The 11,304-nt window shown below is 54.6% G+C and overlaps 3 protein-coding genes across 4 annotated transcripts; all 3 read left to right on the top strand.

Annotated features, from left to right (window-relative positions):
- The first annotated feature begins 444 nt into the window (after positions 1 to 444).
- PV07_11253 lies at positions 445 to 3,078 on the top strand. Of its 2 annotated transcripts, XM_016398674.1 has the most exons (2): positions 445 to 1,549; positions 1,616 to 3,078. In XM_016398674.1, the coding sequence occupies exons 1-2, from the start codon at positions 1,478 to 1,480 to the stop codon at positions 2,480 to 2,482; spliced, it is 939 nt and encodes a 312-aa protein (XP_016243236.1). In that variant the 5' UTR covers positions 445 to 1,477; the 3' UTR covers positions 2,483 to 3,078. The 2 variants fall into 2 exon arrangements, with proteins under 2 accessions (XP_016243236.1, XP_016243235.1); XM_016398673.1 differs by having other exon boundaries at positions 445 to 3,078.
- Positions 3,079 to 3,186: 108 nt separating this feature from the next.
- Positions 3,187 to 5,602, top strand: PV07_11252 (uncharacterized protein). Its single transcript, XM_016398672.1, has one exon. The coding sequence runs from the start codon at positions 3,946 to 3,948 to the stop codon at positions 5,023 to 5,025; it is 1,080 nt and encodes a 359-aa protein (XP_016243234.1). The 5' UTR covers positions 3,187 to 3,945; the 3' UTR covers positions 5,026 to 5,602.
- A 641-nt stretch (positions 5,603 to 6,243) lies between these two features.
- Positions 6,244 to 9,163, top strand: PV07_11251 (uncharacterized protein). The gene is made up of 4 exons (XM_016398671.1): positions 6,244 to 7,227; positions 7,302 to 7,592; positions 7,682 to 7,773; positions 7,831 to 9,163. Exons 1-4 carry the CDS (start codon positions 6,966 to 6,968, stop codon positions 8,932 to 8,934), a joined length of 1,749 nt encoding a protein of 582 aa, XP_016243233.1. The 5' UTR covers positions 6,244 to 6,965; the 3' UTR covers positions 8,935 to 9,163.
- The last annotated feature ends 2,141 nt before the right edge of the window (positions 9,164 to 11,304 follow it).

Raw genomic sequence — 11,304 nt, 5'->3', positions numbered from 1 at the left:
CCAATACCAAGGGCACGGCGATTGAGCCAATCCGAGGCCGAATCGCTCCCTCAAGCCTCGAGATCACCAGGGCCGATCGTGAGTCATGGAAGCTTGACCGGGACTTCAAGGGGAAGAGCTGAAGTAATTGGCACACACCCGAAGCGCGGCTGCGTTGTGATGTTTCAGAGCAACCGAACTGGGGGATTTGTTTCCCCTGCCATTCTCCGGATCTAGCCGAATGATAAAGCACTCCCGGTGCATTTCCCTCGATGACGCCAAAGTCAGGTCAGGCGGTGGTGGCAGTGCAGAGCAAGGCGACGAAGGCCATTTGGCGGTCTGTCTCCGTCTGCTTCTTTGCTACGGGCAGCCTGAATGCCAATTGGGGGCCGCACAGCCACAGAGCCGCAAGTGTCGAATCCACATCCCCCTCTGGAAGGGGCAGCTCTTCCCCTTCCCCTATTCTGGCTGTATCACCGCTGGCCCCTTGCTATCATTGTGCAGAAAAAGCCACAAGTCCGGAATGTCGTGCAAGGATCTGGCGTCGCGCGCTTTTCTGGCCGAATTCCCCGGATAGCTGACATAATTCGCCGCCACCGTGGTGATGGCCGCGTCCTGAAAATCCCTCCGACGGACGAAACAAACACCATAGGGGGCCAGCGAGGATGGGAAAAAGAAAAAGATAGCCCCATGGGACAAGATCAGGTGGGAAAATGGCATCTGTGACGGCCAAGCCGGGTGTACAGGTTTGTCCATACCCGCCATACGAATACACTTCGGACCAGGCTGGCCATCCCAGTCCTCGACCAAAAGCACCATGACCAAAATCCCCTTCGGCTGCCTTGTCTCGTCATGCGAACCACCGTGTGAAAAGGATTTTCCTGCCCAACATGCCATCACGCTCTTGAGCAGTTAACATTGCACCATGACCTCCCAGCCGTGCATTGGGCCCGAAGGATCTCACCCCTTGCTTTGGACCCCGAAGGCTCCAATCAACAGTATCCATTTTCCCTTGCGGCCTGTGAGCTGCCCACCATCCATCTCATTGTTTCTGTGAACCTAGTGCAAAATCACACCGTCCGCTACGGATCACCTGGTTCAGGTCACAGCCTTGGACCCGGACGAGGAATATACTTGTGGCAAACGATCTCGTCTACAGCGGACTACTATGTTGCTGACCGGTATTCGAGCTGCTTCTTTGTGAGCATTGTGGGTGACCAGGGATATAACCTGACCATCCCTCACAATGTCCCAGACCAGCAGTTGTATATGAATCCAGGCATCCATCAAAGTCTGCTCTTGATAAAGACCCTCACCGTCGATCACATCATTCAATCAGCATCATTGACGATCTGAACCTTGACATCTCCCTTCACATTCAACCCAAACCTATCAAACTACCTACGGATACGAGTCCATCCCTTGGCCTTGGTCTGTCTCTGTGGTGGTCGACCTCTTCACCTCAAGTCCCCAACCTAATCTTCCCACCGGCCCTTGAATGTCTGATAGGCGCCGCAGAAGCCACGACGAGTACACACGTGAACCAATATTCATTGAAAGAAGCCCTCAGGTGCGTACTTACCGCATCGTGCGAACGACCTCACCGGAGAGAGAGCGGCTGACATTGGGATCCAAGCTCTACAACCTCTTCCGGACTCGCAAGAAGAAAGTCCATATCATTGAAGAAGTCCCCGTTCGAAGTCGACGGCCGGAGCGCCGTAGCTGGAGTCCGCCTCCCCGGCCACCTCCATCGCCTCCTCGAGGCCCATACCACACCATGTCGTCCAATCTAGAGGAAAACATTTACACCCCTCTCCCTCCCAAGCTACCACCAAAGACCAAGCACCACCACGAGGATGAACCAATTGAGTACGTTGTGGAGAATCGGTCTCCACGCCACCCTAAGGTCAAGGTCATCCATGAGCCTGTCGACGACGAGGACGCTCACCCAAAGGTGGAAAGCCCCTCTCCACCACGCAAGCACGACAGCGGCAAGTACTACATGACCGGAGCACGCATGGGCGATGATCACGACGGCGCACGATGGGAATATGAACGTGTGCGCCCAGATCCGGAAGTCCAGAAGTTACGCGAAGATTTAGAGAGAGAAGAGCGCAAGCGACGACAGGCCGAGCACACTGCCGACCGCCTCAAGGCCGACCTTGACTTCGAGAAACGCCAAAGGTCTCTGGAGAAACGTGAGCGAGAGCTTGCCGAGCGTGAAACTCGGCTCAACCAGGAGCGGGAGCATTTTGTCGAGACCCGACGACCACGAGAACGTCAGGGAGTTGTCGTCCACAACCCGCCAGCAGTGTTGCCAATCCGCGAGGCCAATCGGTCGGCTCTGGACCGAGCTCGAGACGACTACGACCACCTCCGCAGCCAGCAAGCTCGAGAGGAGAGACGACCTGGGACGGGAGATAGACGTTCGCGGCGACAGAGTATCATTGTCGTCGACGACGAGCATGACCGAGACCGAGATCGACGACAACGACGGCAGTAGGTCTTAAGTGGGAGTGTATAGTGGTTGGGGGGGACTCACGGGCAGGACATATAAATATGGGGAACATTGCTGCAAAGCAGGGAAAGGAGGAACGGCGTTTGTGGAGGTTCTCAGAGGATACATATATCATTCGTGGCTGAAGGGACGGTCTCCGCCAGCAACACATTTGTGCCATGAAGAGATTCCAAATCTTGTCATTCGTTCGACAGCCCACGGCACAGGGCTAGCGATTATTGTAGCTTCGAGGAAGAATCGTGACTATGGATGAAGGAGGCGCATTTCATCGAATAGTGTTATATACATAGACACACGCGTGTGCTTGGCCATTGTGGTAAGATGGAGTATCTGGGTAGTGGTCGAGGCTCTCTTTCTTAGGAAGATCTCTCCTCCTCAGTAGCCCCTCGGTATTGCTGAAGAATGTCGTGCAGTCTCCACCGGGACAGGCAGGTCAGGACACCTGGTGGAGCAGGTCAGTCGACGTCTGGAGATGCAGCCCAGGATTGAACCAGTCGGGTGTGCGGGCTGCAACGCAGCAGTCTAGAACCAGGCGCTGATCACCCAAGATACCGCTTCTTGCCATTGGAGCAGCAGGGCAGCACGGAGCCGGTGGTTGCTGACACAGAGAGGCTACGCGGGTGAATAGATACAGGAGCAAGAAATTGATGGAGCCAGTGCTGGAGGCAGAAATAAATCAACGCCAAACCGGATCCCCAGGCTGCGGCGAAAAAAGCCTGGATCTTTTTTCGTCTCGAGGGCGCGTGACACGTTGACCTTTTCTGGGGGAAGTCGGACAACCAATGTATGCTATATGTATACACTTGGCCACACACATTGCGAACGCCAAAGCTGTCCTGCCAGCTCTTTAGGAGGTGTTCCTCGTCTCGACATTGTATCTGGTGCTCTTGCATTCGGTCTCCGTACCACCAGGCACAGACAACCGACCTCATTCCAACACCCTCATTCGTCCCTCCACCATTCACACACCCTTGGACTCCTGATGCGCGCTGTCCTCCTGCCGGCGCAAGCCTGATTGTTTCTACCTAGTCCTCACTCCGAGGGTCTGTGAATGGCGACGCTTCCTTGTTCCCGAGCTCCGCGCCTTATTCATCCTGGTCCCAGCCGTGCTCAGCACGTTCAAGGGTCATCAAAGTCAAAGCCCAAGCTGCGCCTGTCCCGCCTTTCGCCCGTTTGAATTTTTTCCCTTACTGCAGTTGCAACTTGCCGACGACCTCGTTACTGAGCTCGCAAGCAGCTTCTGCCCAGCACCATTCCATCACCCTGCGCGAGGCATCCAGCAGCTCCTGGGGGAGCGCAATCATCACCTTGACACGAGCTTGACCATGTGGCGGAATACTCGCCGCCCATTTCAGATACCAGCAGCGGCACGCGTCTCTCCGCCCATGATCGAGGTGGGCTGATCAAAGGAAGGAAAAGAAAAACATATCATCTGCGTGACGCATAATATGGGTGGTTCAGAGTACCAAGGAGAGCAGAAAGAGGAGGCTGCGGGCGCAGCGTCGTCGTCGCTGCCCCAACTACCTGCGCCCCCGGAGCCTGAGAACGACAAGGGGATTATTCCCTCGATCAAGAGCCCGTCGTTGGAAGGACTGGACGACCTCACTCCGGAGAATGTGGACATTTTCAAGCTGGAGCCGGTCGCGGCGCTGAAATTGCTATGTCGCAGTATCGACGACCTCGTCCAATTGACCGGCGACGTGCCTCCCACGCCACTGGCGCGGAGTCGAGGAGGGTCGCCCGCTCGAAGTCTCTCGAGGTTGCGTGAGTCAATGACACCTGATACCGCCACGCAAACACCCAAGAAGGAAAACACCAAGCTGCGGCCACCAGGGTCTGCTTCGCAGCAGGAACACATCGATGGAGTGCTGTTTGTGAAGACACCCATAGGCTCGCCTGAAGCGCACGAGCATGAACCCACGGCGGCGGCCCGTATTATCGGGGCCAACGCTCAGCCTCTGTATATCCAGCACGGAGCACTCGCGCGAAAGTTTTACTCGAAGCGGCCGCCTCCCATTTCTACTGAGGACTATCTGATGCGCATGCACAAATACTGTCCCATGTCCACGGCGGTCTACCTGGCGGCTTCTCTCTATATCACGCGACTGGCCGTCCTGGAGAAGATCTTGCCGGTGACCCCACGGAACGTGCACCGCTTGCTCTTGGCCACACTGCGAGTCGCCATGAAGGCGCTCGAGGACCTGTCGTGGCCCCACGCCCGCTTTAGCAAAGTGGGTGGCGTGTCCGAGGGCGAACTGGGCCGGCTGGAAATCACGTTTTGCTACCTGATTGATTTCAGTTTGAAAGTGGACGCTGAGATGCTGCAACACGAGGCCGAGAATCTGTGTCGGCACAACCGATACGAGGCCGTCCTTTTTGACTATCCTCTGGGTCCGCTCGAGCTGCGAATGCCGGAAAATGGGGACCGGAAATCAAGGGGCGCGGAGAAACGAAAGGCCAGCAGCACCTTGCCCAGCAGGCCTGTTGTCCAGGTCGGCGCGGGCATTGAAGTGTTGGGTCAATCTTGAACGGCTGCCCACGGCGGCTCCAAGCCGGAAAGATTTTGGGAACGGCCAAAGGGATACCGTGTTTGGGGGCATGTGTACGGTTTTCGACATGGTCGGGGTGGTAGGCAAGATTGGCGCTTTGGGGGCAAACATGCCACATTTGAACTGGATGGATTCCCAGGGGCCAAACACATGCACGAGATTGGGCAAGCATATGAATCTGAAACTGAGCGACGCAAAACTGGCTCGGTCGTTGAGTTTCTTGAGCCTGGCTTTATCCAGGGAATGACTATTGTTTGATGAACCATCTGCTCGATTATCTGCGTGGTGCCCGAGACGCATTGTCTACCGTATGTTTGAATATTGATCCGTGCCAAATGGATAGTGCCCATCACGCAAGGCTTGTGTCACCTCGGTGGTATAAACCGACCCCAGTCCACGGTTCTCTGCCGAGTATGGAGTATAGATCCTGCTGACCTGGGGTTGGGACCACAAACATACCAGAAGAATCAAGCAAAGGCCGAGCCCGCGCAGATGCTTGATCCGACGAGAGATTCTTAGATCCACTTCTCCGTGCCTTTTGCCTGGCAATAACCGTGGGTGCCGTTGTTCTGGACGGGGGAACTACTCGATCTGGCCCTGCGACGACATAGACCCAGCTCCATATGAGGAAACCGCCTTGTTTGGCCTGTATAGCCGAGGGAATAGCCATATCCGTGTCAGACTTACTAGCTGTGGGAGTGGAAACGGCAACTGTCGGCGGCGGCAACGGTGATAGCGGCGGTGAGATCCTTGTTCTCTTTGCCACTGGCAACGAGGTAACAAGTTCTGGCTTCAACCAGAGGGAAAGTCTTGTGTCGTTGCGGCCCGTCGCGTTGTTGTCGGCAATTGACCGGGTTGCAGATAATACTGTACCAAGGGACAAAAGGGCAACAGGGCGAAAGGGGAAAATGCGCATCTGCCGCCACTTATTAGCTTTGGTCCTGGGTATCGCTCGGTCCATGTCCGTCCGACCTTGGATTCTCTTTCGCTGCCCAAGACGCGATGGAAGCCAACGAACCTCGAAAAGCCACCCACCATCCTGATTGGCGACAGAGCAATCCAACCCGTCCAGCCCGGCATATGATCGGTGACGTTGGGATCTTCGGGGTCGGTTTTCTCTGCTCACTTGCATGGTCTGGCCGTCCCAGTTGGTCTTAGATCCGGATTCCTCATGCTGTGCGATACTACCTTGCGAAAATCGTGGTGGAGCAGGGCCAGAGGCGAAAAACCGTCGTCGCTCCATGGGCACTCTCTTCCGCGTCTGACAGTGGCCAGAGCACTGAGGAGAACCTCTGGAAGAATGGGCACATTGGCGATTGTCCCATGTCCCATTGGATGGAGAAGCCCATGTTGCGAATACTATTCTGCGGTGGATATGTATCCTCAGTGGAGGGACCCCAGACACAGGACCCGGGACCCGCGTGACTGATGATGGATCGCACACCCTTTTTTTCTCACGGCAATGTCCAGATCTGCGAAAAAATTCCCACTTGCTCTCTCCTCACAAATCTGGCAAGTTTGCTCTCGGGGGGTCACGCAGACTTGATCCTTCCTCGCGGGCAAGATCCCCAGACCACCGCGAAAATCGCCCTTTACCCCGGAAACGCAGTGTAACGTGGGATCTTCGTCCCTCCCCCGCAACTAAAGCCTGCACAAGGATATAAAGAGAAGCTGGTCGGGCGATCAGCGGGGAGGTTGGGAGTGTTTGGTTCCAACTCGTCTGTGAATCTGTCCTGCCCTGTTTCTTGTGCGACATTTCTCGCCAGCAGGGTTGTGCGACTAGGAGGTGGCCGCACGTTGTCACCCTTCACTTCAACATCCAACCACCCTCGACACTCTACAACTCATTTATTTTGATTCAGTTTACCCTAACGAGGTGGAAGGAAGAAAGCACACGCAAAGCTGAGACGGATTCAATCATGTCGGAAAAGGCGATCGAGGAGAACGTCATCTCCTCGCGACCCTCCCACGGCGCGCCGGAGCAGGTCGCACGAGATGAGATCGAGCACCAGAAGACCTTTGACGATGTCATCCACAATGCTCAACGGGCCACCGAGAAGGAGCACAAGATGACCTTGTGGCAGGGCATCAAGCTCTACCCCAAAGCCGTCGGATGGAGCATCTTGATCTCGACCTGCATCTGCATGGAAGGGTACGATGTGTGCTTGTTGAGCAACTTCTGTGAGTCGTGTCGCTTTCTAGGGCTCAAATCCTGCTTGCCCTTGTCCAGTTCTTGCTGATCGCCCGGTTGCCAGACGCGTTCCCTCAGTTCCAGAAAAAATACGGCAAGCAGCTCCCCGATGGAAGTTGGCAAATTCCGGCCAGCTGGCAGTCAGGGCTAAGCAATGGTGCCAATGTCGGTGAAATCCTTGGTCTTTTCATCAATGGCTGGGTCTGTGAGCGTTTCGGCTATCGCTACACTCTCATCACCTGCCTTGCTCTTGTCGCCATCTATACGGCTATCTTCTTCACCGCGCAGACCGTGGTGGCCATCCAGGTCGCTGAGATCCTCTGTGGCATACCTTGGGGAATGTTCCAAGTCGCAAGTTCGTTATTCCTGCCCTCTGTCCTCATTCTGAACTTCTCGGAGGGTCAAATTTTCGAAAACACCATACTAACTTTTCGCGTGATATAGCGATAACCTATGCCTCAGAGGTCTGCCCCGTGGCACTCAGAGGATATCTTACAACCTATGTGAACTTCTGCTGGGGGGCTGGGCAGGTGCTTGTGCGTTGATGTTGAGAAAATTGGGAAGAAAACCTGTTTTGCTAATAAACTTCACAGGGCATTGGTGTCATCAAAGCAATGCTTCCTCGAGACGATCAGTGGTCCTACCGAATACCGTACTCTTTGCAGTGGCTATGGCCGGCGCCTCTAATTGTTGGAATATTCCTTGCACCAGAGTCGCCATGGTGGCTTGTGCGAAAAGGCCGGATTGACGACGCCAAAAGGTCCCTTCTCCGACTGACCTCTCTCAATCGAGAGACTGACTTTGATGCCGACGAGACCGTTGCAATGATGGTCCACACAACTGCCCTAGAAGAGAAAATCACACGAGGCGCCACTTACTGGGATTGCTTCAAAGGCACAGACCTACGACGGACTGAGATTGTGTGCATGGTGTGGGCGATCCAGAACCTGTCCGGCAACTCTTTCTCGGGGTATTCGACGTATTTCCTCGAACAAGCAGGCCTGGCGCCCAGTAAATCATATGACTTTGCTCTCGGTCAGTACGGGATCAACATGGCTGGGGTGTTCGGCGCCTGGTTCCTGATGACTTGGGGCGTCGGACGACGATCACTCTACCTCTACGGACTCTGTGGCCTATTCTCCATGCTGCTGATCATGGGGTTTTTAGGCCTAGTTCCGCGCGCTCACAGGGACGAAGCCGCCCTAGCTACAGGGTCAATCATGCTGGTCTGGGCACTCTGCTATCAACTGACCGTGGGCACGGTTTGCTATTCCCTGGTTGCGGAGCTCTCCACCCGCCGTCTACAGATCAAGACTGTCGTGTTGGGCCGCAACTTATACAACGTCGTCGGTATCATCTGCTCCGTTTTGACACCGTACATGCTCAACCCTGGTGAGTGGAACTGGAGCAACTACGCCGGTTTCTTCTGGGCAGGAATCTGCTTCTGTTGCATCATCTACACATACTTCCGTGTCCCAGAGCCAGCCGGACGCAGTTTCGCAGAACTGGATCTCCTGTTTGAGAGGGGAGTGAGTGCACGAAAGTTCGCGAGTACGCACATCGATGTCTTTGAGGAGTCCGTGGTTCATGAAACAGTGGAGGGGACGGGCACTTTGCGAAACTACGAAGAGAAAAGGGGAAGTGTTGTGCGCGGAGTTATTGGAGAAGAGACAATGCCTCCAAGGCAATTGATTTGAGAGAACGATCCTTTATGAATGAGCTGGAAGGGGCTAAAGTGAGAGGGAAGTGGACTTGTGGTGGATGAGGCTACGAGGCTACGAGGCTGAAATAAATGTGGAGCTTTTCCAAATGCAGTAACCCATGACGCCTGCCAAGAATTGGCGGCCGCCTTGGAACAATGTAAATATTTCATTGCTTGCCTTCTGGGTTCTAAGTGTCACTTTGAACCAAGCCAATATATATTTTTCCCTTGTGTACGCTTTGGTCAGATGTCTGCCCAATGAGCGAGGAACGTCGCGGAACCGCCTACGCTGCCACAGCGTCTGGCAGCTCGAGACCTGGGGCGGTCGGATTGTCGATAGTCGTCCCTTTTCGGTGATATTGACAATCCTGATGCGGCAACAGAAAACCAACCATGTGCATTTCATCAATTGCGCTGGCACAGGCCCCACGCCTGCGCCACCATTCTCGACAGCACAGAGGCACGCGTTTCAGTTTGAACACAACTCGGCCTGTCTTCCGAAGTACCAGGTTCACGGTCCATCCGTCGCAGAGCAGGTGTCTTTTGTCACCGGGAGAACCCCAGAACATACGACTTGACATCATGAAGGACCAGCGCCTTCTCTCCAGCTGTATCGGTCCGTTAATTTCAATGGCCCGACACCGAGCCAATGTGCCTAGTTCTGGTGTTAACAGCCAGGGCGACAGCCAAGGAGGCGGCGTGGCGTCTTTTGTCTTTGGTGTCCTTCATCCTCCTTCTCTCACTTCATTGCCACTGAAGGCCTCCTTCAGGCAATGATTGCATCTTCATCAACAGGCCCTCGAGCATAACGATTCTGACCTTGCACCCTTGGAGCCACTCTTGAATATCCGTTGTGTTGCCTGTCTGATATCCGCGAAGACGGCGTGGCGACCACTCTTTTCACTACCCATTCCGATTTCCTTTGTTTGAATCGGAATCGTTCGATATGGGAATCGATCACTGCCGTTATCGTCTTTGCCACCCTAGTCATCTTCAGCTCCCCTCACCCAGCTGCGAATCCTCCTTGCAGCGATGAATCTATGTCCCCGCCTCCAGGGTGCCTCTCAGATTCTGTGCACTCGCAAGTGACAAAATGAGCACTTGTCTCCTGCTTCTAAGCTCTTCATTGAAGCCACACTGCAATGGCAGACTTCAGGTCATCTTGCCTTGGCTCTTCCAGTCCTTCAACGCCTCTTCGACGAGTGCCTCCGCCACGGCATCGAAATTCTGACAAGGCGTTCTCCCAAGCTCGAATTAAGACGTGCTCGTCGACGAGGTGGAGGCGGCTATTGCATACAATATGAAGTGCTTCTCATTAGTAACGGCAGTTCTCCATGTCACAGACATCCTGCTTTGGTTGTTTGAACAGCGTTCTATTCCTTCAGAACGAAGAGCTCCCCCCCCCCCCCCCCCCCCCGTTGGTGGACGCGATTACAATGCTCCAGCCACATCAGTCATCCCGGAACAATCGCCTGCTGCAATGACCATAATGACGGCGGCGTGGTCCCGGCCAATAAGTTGCCTGACAGGATTTGGAACATGGCGAATGTGCAGGTGGGAGTGGGTCATTTTGATATGTTTTGATGCTTCCTGGTACTTTTTCAATCAGGCCCTCATCACGGTTCCACCAGCACTCGTGTGCCATCGTCGACTGCGCCTCGGCCATCTGCCAGGAAGGTGAAGTCGAATCCGGCGGTGGGGTGGGGGGCTGTCGCGGTTGAAGGCAGTAGGTTTGAGGTGGGTCAGTAGCTATCGCCTTAGTACCCTGTGCCCTTCAGATAGGCAAGAGCCTGGTGCTCTCTAGATAGAGATATGCAAGCATACGGAGACTTCTCTTCGTGGTCCTCGCAGTTGAGATTCGGCTTCCTGGGCGCAATTGGTGGTTGAATCTTTCGTTAGGGTTCTGATATTCAACAATCTCACGATCAGACTGATGCCCCAATTCCATCCCAGTAACTAGCCGGTAGCTCGACCACATCTGTTCGCCCTTATTCGCCTTGCTGTTCGACATCACCCTTCTAAAGCATTCGTTTCCTCATCTCGATGACTGGATACTATCATTGGCGTTTACGGTGTACTGCTCGTTGTGCTTGCTCATATACAGCTCACACGATTCCACGAAACCGGAGGCGTCACGGTAAATGTCAACCAAAGGACCAGCTCCTTGTCCTTCATCACCGGATCATTGCTGAGAGATCTGATATGGCTGTATACGAGCAAGGGGCTGTCCTTCCATCAACCGGTTTGCCGGCCGGTGTGGCGCAGCGCATCCAGCGAGCGATCCCACCCTACGGCTGCGGGACTTGCATATCCAGGGACATACGAATGGGCGAGTAAAAGGGGGCCGATAGAGCTGCTGGAGCAT

This window comes from Cladophialophora immunda (genome assembly GCF_000835495.1).
Source record: "Cladophialophora immunda strain CBS 83496 unplaced genomic scaffold supercont1.7, whole genome shotgun sequence".
Classification (NCBI taxonomy): Eukaryota; Fungi; Ascomycota; class Eurotiomycetes; order Chaetothyriales; family Herpotrichiellaceae; genus Cladophialophora; species Cladophialophora immunda.
Note: the sequence above shows the minus strand (reverse complement) of the source record. Positions and strands in the feature narration are given on the sequence as shown.

What these genes read in the sequence shown, in the direction of transcription:
- PV07_11253 (XM_016398673.1), top strand. Translation starts at nt 1,478, where the DNA reads ATGTCTGATAGGCGCCGCAGAAGCCACGACGAGTACACACGTGAACCA.
- PV07_11252 (XM_016398672.1), top strand. Translation starts at nt 3,946, where the DNA reads ATGGGTGGTTCAGAGTACCAAGGAGAGCAGAAAGAGGAGGCTGCGGGC.
- PV07_11251 (XM_016398671.1), top strand. Translation starts at nt 6,966, where the DNA reads ATGTCGGAAAAGGCGATCGAGGAGAACGTCATCTCCTCGCGACCCTCC. An exon ending in GTGCTTGTTGAGCAACTTCT is followed by an intron (nt 7,228 to 7,301) that starts GTGAGTCGTGTC and finishes CCCGGTTGCCAG; the next exon opens with ACGCGTTCCCTCAGTTCCAG. An exon ending in GGGAATGTTCCAAGTCGCAA is followed by an intron (nt 7,593 to 7,681) that starts GTTCGTTATTCC and finishes CGCGTGATATAG; the next exon opens with CGATAACCTATGCCTCAGAG.